At 40.2% G+C, this 14,896-nt stretch overlaps 1 protein-coding gene across 2 annotated transcripts; it reads left to right on the top strand.

The window, feature by feature from the left end:
• Window positions 1–386: 386 nt before the first annotated feature.
• On the top strand, window positions 387–12,049 carry dync2i1 (dynein 2 intermediate chain 1). Of its 2 annotated transcripts, XM_080864435.1 has the most exons (23): window positions 387–526; window positions 754–807; window positions 909–1,569; window positions 1,646–1,713; window positions 1,810–2,076; window positions 2,184–2,249; window positions 3,056–3,109; window positions 3,354–3,585; window positions 3,724–3,826; window positions 3,980–4,109; window positions 4,204–4,315; window positions 4,398–4,492; window positions 4,577–4,706; window positions 4,882–5,054; window positions 6,365–6,527; window positions 7,715–7,828; window positions 8,597–8,658; window positions 9,154–9,205; window positions 9,311–9,371; window positions 9,799–9,904; window positions 10,008–10,139; window positions 11,257–11,480; window positions 11,576–12,049. In XM_080864435.1, exons 1-23 carry the CDS (start codon window positions 512–514, stop codon window positions 11,748–11,750), a joined length of 3,249 nt encoding a protein of 1,082 aa, XP_080720561.1. In that variant the 5' UTR covers window positions 387–511; the 3' UTR covers window positions 11,751–12,049. The 2 variants fall into 2 exon arrangements, with proteins under 2 accessions (XP_080720561.1, XP_080720562.1); XM_080864436.1 differs by lacking the exon at window positions 2,184–2,249.
• Window positions 12,050–14,896: the final 2,847 nt, after the last annotated feature.

Below are 14,896 nucleotides of genomic sequence, written 5' to 3'. Positions count from 1 at the left end.
GTCAAAGTCCAGTGAAACAGATATTCTTAAAAGTAAATGTTTAAATAGCATCCTGCATTGGCTATATTTGAAAAAGAAATATTGCATTTAATAGTGCCTCGCTAGCTTGTTAGTACAGTATTACCCTCAAACCCGAAATGATGAGCACTGATAAATCGCTACTCAGTCTTTATTGATAGAAATATGAACTCACATACAACTAGACATAACAGGGCGAAACAACTAACGGTTATAATCGTTTAAAGCCCAAAACTTAAGATATTTCGCTAAAACAAAAATGTATGGACAGTATCTTCAGCCGCTGCCATGGCAACTGGCTGTTGATTTCAGCGATTTCTCTGCTGCGGATTGATACGGCTGTTGTCAAGCCGAGGTGACGCGTTCTCCTTGGATTCGGCAAACTGCGCCTGCGCGCTGGGTCTTAACCATCATGGCGGTGTCTCTACAAAAATAAGAGCTAATATTCGGTGATTGAAGACAACCAAGAAAAAAAACAAGCGCCGATGAGAACATGTACACAGATAAGGTACGTGCTTCAGCTCTGACTTTACCGTGTGTGAGCCAAAACTGAGAAGCGTTTATTTTTAGTAGAAAAAGTCGTGTTCGCTATGAATGTTGTCAAACGTTATCTCAAAGAGTGAATGTTATCCCGCTGACTTACATGGGTCTGGTTCGATATCATACAAGTTATATAAAATGGTGTCTTTCAATTAAAATGTCATCAAATGAACCTTAAGAAACGTGTTTGTTTAGAAAATAACAAAGGAAGACACATGGAGACCTGCAGACCTGAGGAGACACATCAGGGTAAGTTGCAGAATTTTCTGATTCAAGCTCGATTTGTAGCAATTAAATGCAACGGTAGATGATTTAATCGTATTTTTATTGGTTGTATTTATTTATTCTAGGAGGAAGAACGCGGTGGTGACGATGCCAGGAGGCGCGATGGCTATGATAGAAGGTACCGTGGTGGGGAATCCGCTGAGAGACGCCATAGGGACCAAGAAAAGGAGTCTAGACGCGAAAAGGAGAGGCTCAGGGAAAGAGAGAGCACAGGGAGAGAGAGAAGAGATGAAGGGAGAAGAGACAGAAGGAAAGAGGGCTCACAAGATAGGAGAGCTGAGAGAGGAAATGAAAGGGAGAAGACAAGGGAAAGGGAGAGATTTGTAGATGTAAGGAAGTATGGTGATGACTACAGAGAAAATAAGGAGACGAGAAGAGACTTAGAGGAAAAACAGGACAGGGAGAGGGATAAGGAAAGACACAGAGATAAGGAGAAAGAGAGGATAAGGGACAGAGATAGACACAGGGAGGAAGACCGTAGTAAAAGAAGGGATGACGTAAATAAGGAAAGAAAAAGAGAGGAGCAGGACAGAGAGCTTAGGAATGATGGGGAGAGAAGAAGACACAAGGAAAGCAGGGAAGGAAGAGGAGCGCAGATAGAACAGCACCACAGGGAGGAGAAAGATCAGCATCGGGAGAGACACCAAAATGAATATGAAGATACAAGGAATGCCAAGGAAGAGAGACAAAGAGACATGAAGCATTTGGAACAGAAAGAGGACAGAGGTAAACATACAGGAGTGTGCCTATTTAGAGTAGCATGTCCATGAGATGTTTAATGTTTGAATGTCTTTGATTTCAGAGTATAAAAAAGAACATAGAAAACGTAAAGAGGAGAGAGAACGGAGGCACAGAGAGAGAGGACATCATGTAAGCTTCCACAGTAATATTAATGTTCACGTATTTGAATTTTTAAGGAATGGCTTTGATTACATACATTCTTGCTGGGATTTTCCTGCTATTTAGGAGGAGAAACAGAAGCACGATAGTGAATACAGAGAGCATCGAGGGGAAGAGATCAGACATCATCGTGCTGACAGAGAGTTGGCTGAGAGGGACAAACCCAAAGACAGAAGGTACAAAGAGGGAGAAGACCCAGAAAACAAACACAGGGAGAGAAGGCACAAACATGAAGCTGACGTGGAAAGGAAACACAAAGAGAGAAAGCACAGGGAGGAAGACGATCACAGAGACAAGAGATCATCATCTGGCAAGAGTCATGAGAGGAATGTGGTTAGTTTGCGTGTAAATTTCCCTCATAGCTCTCACAACGCTGATCCAATACTATGGATTATCTGATTGTAAACCCTTTCCTTGCATTATATCCTTTCACAATATAGGAAGTTGACTTGGTTTCTGAGCAGTGGATACCTGCTGTGAAACATGAAGCAGACACAGAGGAGCCTGTAAGATGCTCAGTTTGGTTATAGCCTTCAAAGGCAACAAATGCACTCTTGCATGTCTTTAAACTTCTTTTTTTTTTAGCATGGGGGTGTGTTTCTACTTATTCCATTTATTTCATAAGTCACTGAGCCTAAGGAATATTGTGTCTTGGCACCCTTTGTGGAGGGCCTTTCTGTGCTTGCATGAGAACAAACCAGGTTTAAGCTCAGTCTGCAGCTGGTTTGTCTGTAATGCTCACAGTGAGCATTAGAGAGAAGCAGACACAGGGACCTGTTTCCCACTATGTTGCATCATTTCTCCTAATAAGCATAAAATATACTAAGCAGAATTTCCCATTTGTAGCTATGTAACACAGACACATAGATGTCACTCTATTTTTTCTTCATACATGTGTTTTCATTTCTGTTGTTAAATTGTTGACCTGTATTGTATGCCCACACACAGGGTAGCTATTTGGACTCCTGAAACACTCTGTGATGCTGGTTTTATATCCAGTACTGACCTTTTGCCAGACAACGTGATCAGTTGTGAAATGTGTCACTATCCCTCTTATCACATGTTTCCCGCTCCCAGCCTTTTTCAAACATGTTGCTGACATCAAATTCAAAACGAATCTGCATTTTTTTTGATTGGGCTTAACTTTGAATGTTTTCTAACCGAACTACCTTTAATTACATTAACGATTTGGAAATTATTAGTATTGCATTCAAGTGTTTGGGGAATTGGAGTTAAAGCAACACGAGTCTGTGCACAAATAATCAAAGTTTCTTAAACGATTTTCCCACTTTATGCTTTCTGATCACTTCAGCAAGTTGTCGATGATGAAGATTTGGCTGATCAGGATTATGAAGATGATTTTGAGGTAATTACAGAGGCTGCTCTTACAAAATATGCCAGTTTTGATTTTAATTTCAGTGTTGTTTACACATTTCTTTTTGTGTTACTTTGGCATGCTCTAATCGATTTACATTGTAAGAAAATGGTGAGTGGTCGCTTCACGTTTCTTCTTTTAGGATCTAGTTTTTGTTCATCGTGGTTATTTTTCTTGTTTCAAATAAAAACGCGTTGCATGTGCTCAGTGATGAATGGGAATGCTCTATTTAAAGGACTATGAAGAGGATTTTGAGGAACTGAATGAGAGCACTAATGAAGATGAGGACGAGAAGGAGCCATTGCATCCACAGTCGGGTGAAGCAAAGGAGGAGCTTTCAGCACAGCGGAGAAAGGAGATTGAAGCTATTCGGAGAGCCATGGATGAAGAGAATGAGAGAATTGGAACAACAAAGTCCAGACAAAGTACAAGCAGAGAAGAGGAGGAGAGGCCTAAATGGTCCAGAGGTATATTCTTACCAACAATAAATGTTTTAAGCGTGCTTCTTTCTTTGTGTATAACTGAAAGGCACACTCCTGTTAAATCCAGGGTGTTTTGTGCAGGATTATCCTGGATTTAAAGCATCATTACTGCCCTGTTTACAGACACTGAAAAGATCCAGAGCAGAGCCTCCCAACGCGGAAAGTTTATCGACTTTGTAGCTGCAAAGCAACGCGAAGTCAGCAAGAAAGTTGCCAGTAAGCAAAAGTACGTTTATTTGCAGAAAACATATTATATTAAATGGACACTTGTGGTCACTTAAGTAATACTTTTCACATAAGCATAAAGCAACCTCAGGCAACCTGACAGTGTGTTTATTATTTAATTAAACCTTGAATGTATATTTGTTGCTGACAACAGGAAGAGAAGTACAGAGCTGCTTCGTTTAATCGATCTGGATTTTTCCATGACTTTCTCCCTTTTGGATCTGCCGCCGGTCAATGAGTATGACATGTACATCAGAAACTTTGGAAATGCAAACACTAAACAGGTTAGCGATTATTTCTGTTGTCTACTTCTTAATCCAAATTATAAAGAGAAACTGCATATGTATTTATAACACGTGAGATCGTCTTCTCTTCTAGGCTTACGTTCAGTGTAATGAGGATAACACAGATCGAGACATCCAGACAGAGGAAATAGAGATGTCTGAGAAGTGGACGCAGCATCCTCCGGAGCGCAGTGGAGCATGTGGGGGTAATAAAACAATAAGCTTCTGATAAGTTAAGTGTGTAGGCTATATGGTGAGTTTATTAATAGAATTTCCCTGCACTGACAGATCCAAACCTCTCTAAGGAAGCACGAGACAAACAAAGAAGTGAAATGAACTATGATTCACAGCGTCTGGCATCATTTCTTCGCTCAGCCTCACAGGTCTTTAAACTATTTCTTAGAAGTGTATGCATGAAGAACTTTTTGTCTTGTTGTTAGTTCTCACTGCTGTCATTCCAAATCAAGGTCATGGTTGTCCTGCTGGAAGAGGATCAAGCTGAGAGAAAATCCCTGGAGAAACTGAGCACTCAGTCAGACACGTTGTCTTTCAGCGATGGAAGTTTACAGCTCATCACTGAGTTGCCTTTTCTTTATGGTACAAAGTCCAACCAGAGAAACTCATTTTGTTTGTTTTTTTGACTTGTATCTTGCTCTATTCTCATTGCTAGTTTGTTAGTTGTTACTTGTCCTCTGTGGCAGCAGTAGCAGCCTCTCAAAAACTCAGACAGTTCTTCCTATTAGATGTTCATGTTTTGTCTTGTCAATTGCAGATCGCCAGATTAGCATGCTGCACTTTTCTCAGGTCCAAAAGCATACCATGCTGTCAGTTCACATGCCCACGACTAAACCCAACGCCAAGCATCTTGACAGCTGTACCATCATCTGCATCTGGAACATCTGGGAGCCATCCAGGCCTCAGAAGATCCTTGTTTATGAGTCTGAGGTGACATTTACAACTTCTAGTATTCAGTTTTATACAATTTCTAGAGTTTGGTATCAGCCGATTATTAGCCAATTGCAAAGTGGATATTTAAAAAGTAATATCAGACATGAGAGAAACACCATTCAGCCATGTAAGGAGTTTTGATATTGTTTGTACACTAAAGGGCACTCTTCAACTTCCCTGTTGGCTGCACATTTGTCACAAACAATAACCACCAGTCAGGCAGAGCACGAATGAGTAGCAAAATAAATACACATGACAAATATCAGTGAAACTTACGGAAGCTTGTTTCTGCCAATGAATAAAAAAATTTTGCCAGCCGAAAGAAAAAATTTGGGGGTTTTCATCTCAAGATTTCCCCTTATTAACTCAAACCTCTGAAAAAAATAATGTACAATTGAGAAAATAACCTGAAATTTTAAATGAAAAAAAAATTCAGTGGCAGAAAAACAATGGTTCATGTTTTATGTCTCTGAAAGAAAGGAAAAAATATCATATTATATATGGGAATATCAGATTTGGAATCAACAAATCGGTATCAGTCTTAAAAATCCTGTGTCAGTCAGGCTCTATTTATTTACTCTCCAGAGCATTATTGTTTATCATGAATAAAAATTAAGCTGTGTTAAACTGTAGCTTTTTTCTGCATCACTTAATCAGAGGAGCCTAATCAGTCTTGAAATTCAGTGAGAAGCATCAGTGCTTTGTTTGCCCTCCAGAAATCAGCAATCAAATCAGGCTTGTCTTACATGTTGGTCACATCAGAAGGGTAATTGCTTGTTGTAATTGTTCCTCCTTCTTGGGTGACCCACATACGGACAGCAGTCCCGTTACCTTCGTCCCACTACGTTCAAAAGTTAACACTGCATGACCTTTACTTTTCTAATAGATGTGAGGAAACCTAACCTATAACTCTCTTTTGTCTGCACGTTGTCCCACAAAAACATCTGTCTCACATTAACTTCAAATTTGGTTAAACTTCCTCAGCATGTACAATCTTGTTGTAAATGATCAAACACAAACCCCATAGTTGTTTAACATGATACTTTTTCATTAGAAAAATCTGTAAAGCCTCCATCAAACATTATTTGCAATATTATGAAAAGACCGTAAGGATGGAAAATAAACATTTGATTTGTCCTTACGTGTCTAAATGGCGATATTTACTTCAGCTCTAATGAGGAATGTGAATCTGTCCTTCTAAGTGCAGCTGATGTTATTTGTGGACTTGGCATATCGCTTCTTAGTGAAACCAAAGCCACTGAACCTCTAACATCTACACTAATCCCCTGTCGTTTTCTTTGTTCCAGATCCAGTGTTGCTGTTTCAGCCCTGGAAAGGTCACGCTGGTGTTTGCAGGCACATCAGTCGGCTCTGTGGTGCTGTGGGACCTTAGGGAGCATTCTAGTAACCACTATAGCTTAAAGATGGGGGAGGAAGAGTGGACATTCAGGCAGCCTACCTTCTCCACTGGTATGTCAGCAGGGAATTAAATTCCAGCTGTGCCAAATAGGGCTGCCACAAGCATTATTTTGATAGTCGACTAATCAGATCATGCATCCATTAGATGTACAACGTACAGCTTATTGCACCAGCAGCATCTGCTCTTATATAACTATCATTAGCTTACAGCTTTTAGTGTTTAAGGTAGGTGCTAACTAAAAATAAAGACAAAATGATAGTTTATTAAATTTAAATGAAATTTGCAGATTGTTTCGGTGAAGTTTAATAAACTCCTTGCTATCTAAAATATAACAGGACACTGGAGTATTTTCTCCAGCATCTCACACTTCTGATAATCAGCTGTCTGCTTGATGTTTATTCAGCTGTGTAAAAACTATAACTTTAATCTCAGCCAAACCGATTTACTCAGGAACAAATAAATACTGAAAAAAGACAAACAATAACATTTTTAAGTTATCTAAGTGACTTATATATGTTTAACCTGAGTAGTGAAAGACGGCGGTGGGTTTGAAAACGATTTGCTGGGAGTCCGGTGTTCTCACGGGCTCTAGTTAGCCTTGCCCCCGGCTAGCTATCAAGCTAGTGGGTAACAGACGTCTCCGAAAACGTCGGAGCGCTTTTGAAAATATGTGGTGTCTTGATAAACTGAGCAGATATTTGAGGTTTACACGGCTACATTCTCGCTTGAAAATATGTTAAACGTTTATTTTGTGACCCAGAAAGAATAATAAGAGTAATATTAAAACTAACTAGCTGCCGCCATTGTTGGAAACTGAGCTGGGACAGAGCTACTTCTTCTTCGGGGTTTAATCCTACTACTTATTCCTGTGTCTTTTGGGATCTTACAAAGCTTCAAACAACGCGTCGACTATTAAATTAGTCGTCGACGAATTTGATAGTCGACGTAATCGTGGCAGCCCTAGTGCCAAATATATAAAAAAGCATTTTTATTTCTTTCCTCTTACACCTAACATTTGTTTCCAGACTGTTATTCATCTTTTTATTTTAAGAATATAAATCCCTTTGAACTTACACAGTGACACAAATTTCACTCTTTGCACCCGACCTAAGGAAAAATGAATGTCAGCACTCCCCTGCCCTCTCTCACATAAACTTGAGAGGCTGATTGTTTTTTGCTTTGGTTTTTGAACTCGAGTTTTGCAGCTATCTTCTTATTTGTCACCTTTTCAACACAGATGCAGTGTTGGCCGCCTCAGGCCATTTGTCATCTGTGACCTCTGTAGAAGTTGTCCCCTCTGCACTAGCAGGGGAGCTGAGGGCAGACGTTCCACTGTTGGCATCCGAGGAAGGTATGAAATGATTAACCAGAGGTGTGAATGTTGCTATATGTTTTCTGCCATTCATGTTTCTTCATATTTTGCCAGGAAAATGGGAAATAGTTGCAGCGATTAGCACAATTCTAATGAGCTTAAAAGTCAATATTCATATGAATATTCACTCAGAGACAAGGCATACCCCAGCCATGTATCCATGTTTCTCTTCCTTAAGAATGGCTTCTTGATAGCAGCTTTGCTTAGACCATTTCTAATGAAGCTACAGCAATCACCTTATTGATCACTTTGTTGGTGGAAAAATACTATTTTATACCTGTCAAACTGTGTTATCTTTAGAATTTTTCATAGATTCGGCTAGAGAAATGGGGACACTATGTGTTTTTCTGACAGGCAGCTACTAACAAAGTAACTAATTAACAATTAAAAATGGTTCTTTGCTAAGTTGTCTGTTATGTGTAGACACAAGGCCAGTTGATCCATTGAGTTCGGAGCCTTTTTATGCTTCTGTGATTCATAGGTCAGTGCTAAGTGGCTAAGCAAGCAAAAGAAAAATCCTCTGAAAAGGGTCAGTACTGGGACAAGTACTGGACTGAAAATGAGTGAGAAAGCAGCCATTAACCAAAGAAAAGCTGTCCTTCAGAAAAACCTGGAGCTTATTGCACTTTAAAAACATTACAACAAAGTGTGGCTCCTTGGAAGCAAGACATACAGAAATGGAGAGTGTCCTGAGACTTTTGCACAGTACTGTTTATTTAATTAAATGATGTTCTTTTCCAATTGTAGAGTCATCAGGACTGTCATTCCAGCTGGCTTCTTTGGATGAAAGTGGAGTTTTAAATTTTTGGGTAGGTTGAGCAACTAAGTAGATTGTACATATTTTACATGTATGTTTTTTTTTTCTTTACAAGGAGCAGGAGTTGGGAGTGGATTTTATTAGAGAGGTCATGGAGAGAGATACATGAATTGGAAAGTTTGGAAAGCCCACTGAGGATTACTGATGTTATTTTAGATTCATTGTGACTTGCATTCCTCCAGGATATAAAATATTTCCATAAGTATTCATTGTTCCAATGATTCTACATCTGTTTTATACTCTTAAAAGAGTCACTGCAGGGCAGATGGGTGGTACAATGACCAAAAGAAAACGTGCTAAACTAAGTGTAATTAATGAGATTTGTGGGGAAAATAGTTTTTGTTGTTTCTATTGTTTCTTATCTTCAGTTCACTAAAATTCCTATCATTTTAACTCAGTGGTAGGGGGATCGGTTTCTGAAGTTTGGGGACAGCTGCACCGTAAAAATGTGAATTGCCTGTCATGATTTCTCCCATGTGTCCTGTAGGTGGTGGTAGAGCTCCCAAAAGGCAACGAGGCAGGCTCTCCAACAGATCTGGGTAACGCAGTCACAGTATTTCTTTGAGTGGGCTCACCTTTCTCACACATGTGGCATTGCTTTCAGCCCCGCTTCTTTCTTTTTTTTCCCCTCTCCCCTCTTGCAGGCCTCCGGCCTGGCGGCAAAGTGAAGTTGCTTCACAGCTCGTCCGTCCTCGCTGCTGAGAGGTGAGATTGATAAATGGCTCATGACGATCATCTGTCACTGGCAGCCGCAGGGCTTAAAATACACCGCAGAGTCTTGGCCCAGTGGAACACAGCTGTTATGTTGTTGCCACTCAATCCTGTTTGTTACATGCTGCATGCTCTTGATTTTGTCACCTCAACATTTGATGGAAACATACCTGCGCTCTTATACATGTGTTACGCAGAGAGGTGTGGTGAGGAAAACCTCAGACATCACTCTGTCTTAACTGAAGTATTTACTTTATTGTCTCTTTCCAATCTCTTGCACATACAGACAGCAACTTCCCCATATGGCCCACCAATGTGATGCAGTGTTGTCTTCCAGTTTGTTCCGTTGTTGTTTGTTTGGGAGTAATCTAACTTCTGACCTGTTGTTTTATTTTTCCTCCCTCTATGCCTCTTTTCAAAGTCTCAGGGGGTCACCGCGAGATGTAGTTAAAACAGGGCCGCTGCACACGCTGCTTTTAAAATTCCTTCCAACAGACTCCAATCATTTCTTTATTGGCACCAACATGGTGAGCTTAATTCATGTAATTTCAAATGAATCCTCTCAAATATTAAAAAAAAAATTATACTCCTGTAATTTAGTGAAAGTGTACTAATGTGACTTGTGTGTAGGGGCTGGTCCACCATGGAACGAGTCACGGTTTGAAAGCACCCCCCAAATTTTACAGGTTTCAGGAGGTTGAAGTGCAGCCTGTCGATGTCACCTCAATCCACTTTTCTCCCTTCAGACCACACTTGTTCTTGGTGAGAGTCATGCTTATTTACATCACATCTATTTTGGGAAATATGCAGACCGCTTAGATTAGCTTAGATAAAATGAGTAGGGACAAGAAATGTACCTGCAGCTCTTAAGCTCAAAAATGAACACATCCTGTTATTGTAGTGTCTTTACGTTACAATATAAAGCACCTTGAAGCTACTCTGGTTGTGATTTAGTGCTATATATACTAGGGCTGTTCGATATAACGATATATATGGGATGACGATATAAAAACGTCTATCGTTTCATTTTACACTATCGTTTGTTTCGTGGTGTCACAAAATAAACTGTTTACGGCAATATTTTTTTCATCGTTTTGATGGTCACTGTAGTGGCGATATTAATTTCTTAAAGTTCTCTCTTTCTCTTATATTTTATATAACCACACTACAGACGGACAGGCGCCTGTTTTTATGCGTTGTGGTTAGCAACAACGACGGTAACAGCATCGCGTGTCTGCTTGTTTATGTTCCACATAAACCTTTCACAATAAAGCTCAAGATCCTGTTGAGACTTTTCAAAATAAACTGAATCACGTGAAAGAGCAGATTATTTACGGATGAGAAGTAAAAAAGAGCCGCCAGGTGCTAAAAAAATAAACCTTAGACTCAAACGTTAGAACAGGCTTTTCCCCGCCGCACGCCGTGTAATAAATACTCACGAAGAAAACGGCGGCCGTTACAACGTATAGTTTCATCATGCATCGGTTAAAACACTCGACTCCAGCTACATGACGCAGCAGGAAACACTTCCCGCAAGTCGAGCTGCCTGAGATTCACAGAATTTACAGAAAATGTTACATTTTTGTGATTTATATCGTTATTGGACGATAGAATTCTTATATCGGGATATGAGATTTTGGTCATATTGCACAGCCCTAATATATACATAAAACTGACTAGAACTGTAAATTCAGTTTGTATAAAGAAAAAAAGGTGGGTGAGTAACTGAATATGTTGAGTGACTAGTTTTTATAGAGAAAAGAAAAGTTTGGAGTTTCAAAGGAATGGCATGCAAAGACTCAAGAAACAAAACCATGGAGATTTATACCACTGTAGCCTCGAAAGGGTATATTTCAAATATTCGCTGTCCTTGTTTCAGGTGGGTTGTGGCAATGGCAGCATCAGGCTGCATGCAGTCAGCCATGAGCAGCCTGTGGCACAGTGGAAGAACAGTACAGCTGGCGAACCGGTGGTCTCCCTGCAGTGGGCCCAGACCAGAGCGACGGTCTTCTGCGTACTCGATGCTGCATGTAACCTCCACATATGGGACCTGTTGAAAGATGACACACAGCCTGTGGTCACTGAGAGAATGAGTGCTGACAGGTAATGTCACACACACGCAAGTGATAATTAAGCAAATTAGTTTATATTTGTCTTATATGTTTTTTTTTTTTTTTCTTCATTTTTTCCATTGTCAGGGTGACAGACATGGCTTTGTTTGGACAATCTGGAAAACAAAACACATATTCAGGAGTAGCACTGGCACATGAGTCAGGGAAAATCGAAATGCAGTATTTCAAAAGAAGTTTAACTGTGTCCAGCACTGCAGAAGAGGAGAAGCTGTTGGAGAGAATGACGACTGAAGCCTTTTGAAATGTGCTGTTCGTGAGAGCAAATACATCATTTCATAACCCTGTTTTCTGTTGCAGTTACTTTCTATAATAGAAGTCCTATTTTTTTGTTTTGTTTTATTTGAGCCAATGTCACCACGCACTGAAACAAAATTAACATAGTTGTGAGAAGGATGTAATTAAATACCAAGGATCTTCCACATTCATTACCATAAATATAGTATATAAAACATATGCACATTTGCTGGTGTAAATATTTGTACTTTTTGTTTACATGGAATATTTCTATGATGTTTCGTTTTATATAATAAACTATATATAGCTGTGCTTGTTTTGTTGAATGGTTTGGTGAATTTTTCCCATGGAGAGTGAAGTGCTTAAACTCCTGCAAACACAAACAAAACCAACAAATAATTTCAGTTTGATTGTATTTTATCTTAAAAAAATTAAAATTGGCTAAGAAGCAAAATTTAGAAGAATTAATAATAAAAGTTTCTTTTGCTTTTGAAAGGGTCCCAGAGGAAATGTAAAAAAAAAAAAATCACAATATTTTGATTTGGTTGTAAATTTTCTGTTGAAAATATTATTTCTAAAATATCAACTTAAAAGTAGTAAAAATGATCATAGCTAAGTCTAAAAACTGCTGCTGCGATCAATAAAATTAGAAGTCACCAAGTCCTGATGGGAGACACCACACAGTGTTTGAGAACAACAGGGTTAAGGTTGTCTGGGACAAACAGCTTCCGGTTAATCAGCATGATATAGTGGCATCATAGACTGAAGGTCAGTTGGATCCGATTTCTAAGGTAAAGTTCAGCGTGGTTGCAGTGGTAATAGAAACATTAGTGGCTGTAACCCCCAAACTGGAAAAGTGACTCCCACAAATTCCAGGCACAACATCAGAGGTCTTTTTCTCGAAGTGTGCAGTCTAGGAACAGCTAAGATACTGCACAGGACCTCTAAAAAAACACACCACAGAGCACCACACTTTCTACGCTACTTATTTAATTATACGTTAGGATTTTAACAATATTGGCAGCTATGCTCTGCAAATACCAGACTTTTTAATTAGTAAATATCTGTATAAGCAGTATTAGTCTGGCTCTACAAGTGAAAGCAGCGTATGTTTTGACATCTTTTCGGACTGCATGCTTTAGGGGTCGCTATAGTGCATCATCTGCCTCTTTCTCACCCTACCCTCAGCCTCCCCGTCTGTCACACCAGCCCCTCTGCATGTCCTCCTTCACTACATCCACAAATCTTCTCTGCAGTCTTCCTCTTTTCTACAATCCCCTCCATATTCAAGATTCTTTGCCCAGTATGTCTGCTATCCCTAGTCTGCAGATGTCCAAACCATCTCACCCTTGCCTTTCTGACTTTGTCTCCAAACTGCTGGCCTGTTCTAAAGTTGTATGAGTGACTACTGCCTGCACGAAGAGATTCTGTTGGCCTTGACTGAGGCAGTCACGGTGCTTCAAGCCAACACACTAAGTAATCAAATCACTTGATGGAGGAATGGAAAGGCCAGGGACCCTCGAAGGACATTGAAAGCTTGATAGAAAATGATGATGCAGGTACTCTGACAATCCCTGGCCCAGCTTGGCAATATACAGCTATGTGGTAGACAAATATGTGTAATATATCTATATCACTAAAGCACTTCTGGATGGATGCAAACTGCATTTCGTTGCCCTGTACCTGTGCATGTGCAATGACAATAAAGTTGAATTCTATTCTATTCTAAAGAGAGAGCTTTAGAGCAGTGGAGGTTACAGGAGACGAGGGGTTGCAGTCTCAGAGACGAGGCAGCACTCAATAACCCAAAGAACAAGTGAGCATTGTCAGTACAAAGAAAATACTCAATGGTGCTATAGAAAACTCCGGGATTGCCAGAAATCGAATATATTTCTGTATCTGAGACAGGTTTTTGATCTTTCTTGGTAAAAGGGGAGGCTGTGTGAATAATGAATAATGGAAAGGTGTTATGCCGGATGCCAGCATACAATGGTCAGAGAGTCACCACCGTGCAGGTGGATGTCGACAACAAGCAGCTACCTCCCCTCACAAGTATTTACAAATGCAATGCCTTTTTGAATAATTATCACTCATTACCTGATGACTGTATCCCAATTGCCAAGGTGAGGACTTGACATTGGTGGTCTGGAGGGTTAATCCCTACATCCAGAAGTGTCTCACTCGACAACTAAGCACTACAGCCAGCCTCTAGCCCACCTGGCAGCACTGAAGTCCCAACTGGCTGCAACCTTTCAAGAGCCAAATGACAGCTCCTACGGCTTAAAGCATGTCAGTCTGTTGACTCAAAGCCAAACAGATTTTAAGCCTGAAGAAGGAGATTCAGACCACTTAACAGGTCACAGTTTTTATTGCAAGTTACATGCAGAGTTATGTTGTTGTTGTTGTTGTTTCTGTATGTCTCTATGTGCATGTTTGCTTGTGTCTTGCAGGACTGTGCTTCCCCATCTGAAGGTGTTTGTTTCCAGCAGTCTGGATAAGAAGAGGCAAATGTGGGATGAAGAGAATCGCCTCCTCAGGTTGGTGATTATTACAGATGTGAGGAGCAGCCTTTCAGTCCGAGCCTTTGTGTGTATTTCAGACAGGTACGTCTATGTTCTTCAACCTCTTTGTGGGTGTTGCTCCTCCAGGACGCTCCAGCTGAATGCGGTGCCTGAATGCTTGGCGTACAGCGTGTTTGGAGGAGATGTGTTCCTGGGCATCAGAGAGGGCCTGTACGTGATGAGCTGTACAAAGTTCCTGCCACCCAACTACCAGCAAACAGTAAGACATTCACCTGGAGAGCTGGCTGTGTGGCTGTGGCTATAATGGAGTGTAATTTGGACTTTTTCATAGCTAACTAATAGTAAGACTCAGATATTTCATATTAAAGATAATGCAAAACAGTGGCCTTATTATCTGTGACCATTGTTGGTGGAAACAGGACTTCTAGCAGAGATAAAGACGAGGAAGCCATCAGTGATGAACTGAGGGGAGACATGCAGCAAGAGGTGTGTGTAAATGATAGGACTTGAATGTCTAACAGTTGCATTTTATTTCAGATATCTCAGCTGTTTCCTTTTCACCTTTGTTTTAGTACATATTGGTGACTTTAAATAACAGCCTGGAAGCACTTCTGCAAGATGCAGTAAAGAG

The sequence above is a fragment of the Rhamphochromis sp. 'chilingali' genome (assembly GCF_963969265.1).
Source record: "Rhamphochromis sp. 'chilingali' genome assembly, chromosome: 18".
Lineage (NCBI taxonomy): Eukaryota > Metazoa > Chordata > Actinopteri > Cichliformes > Cichlidae > Rhamphochromis > Rhamphochromis sp. 'chilingali'.
Note: the sequence above shows the minus strand (reverse complement) of the source record. Positions and strands in the feature narration are given on the sequence as shown.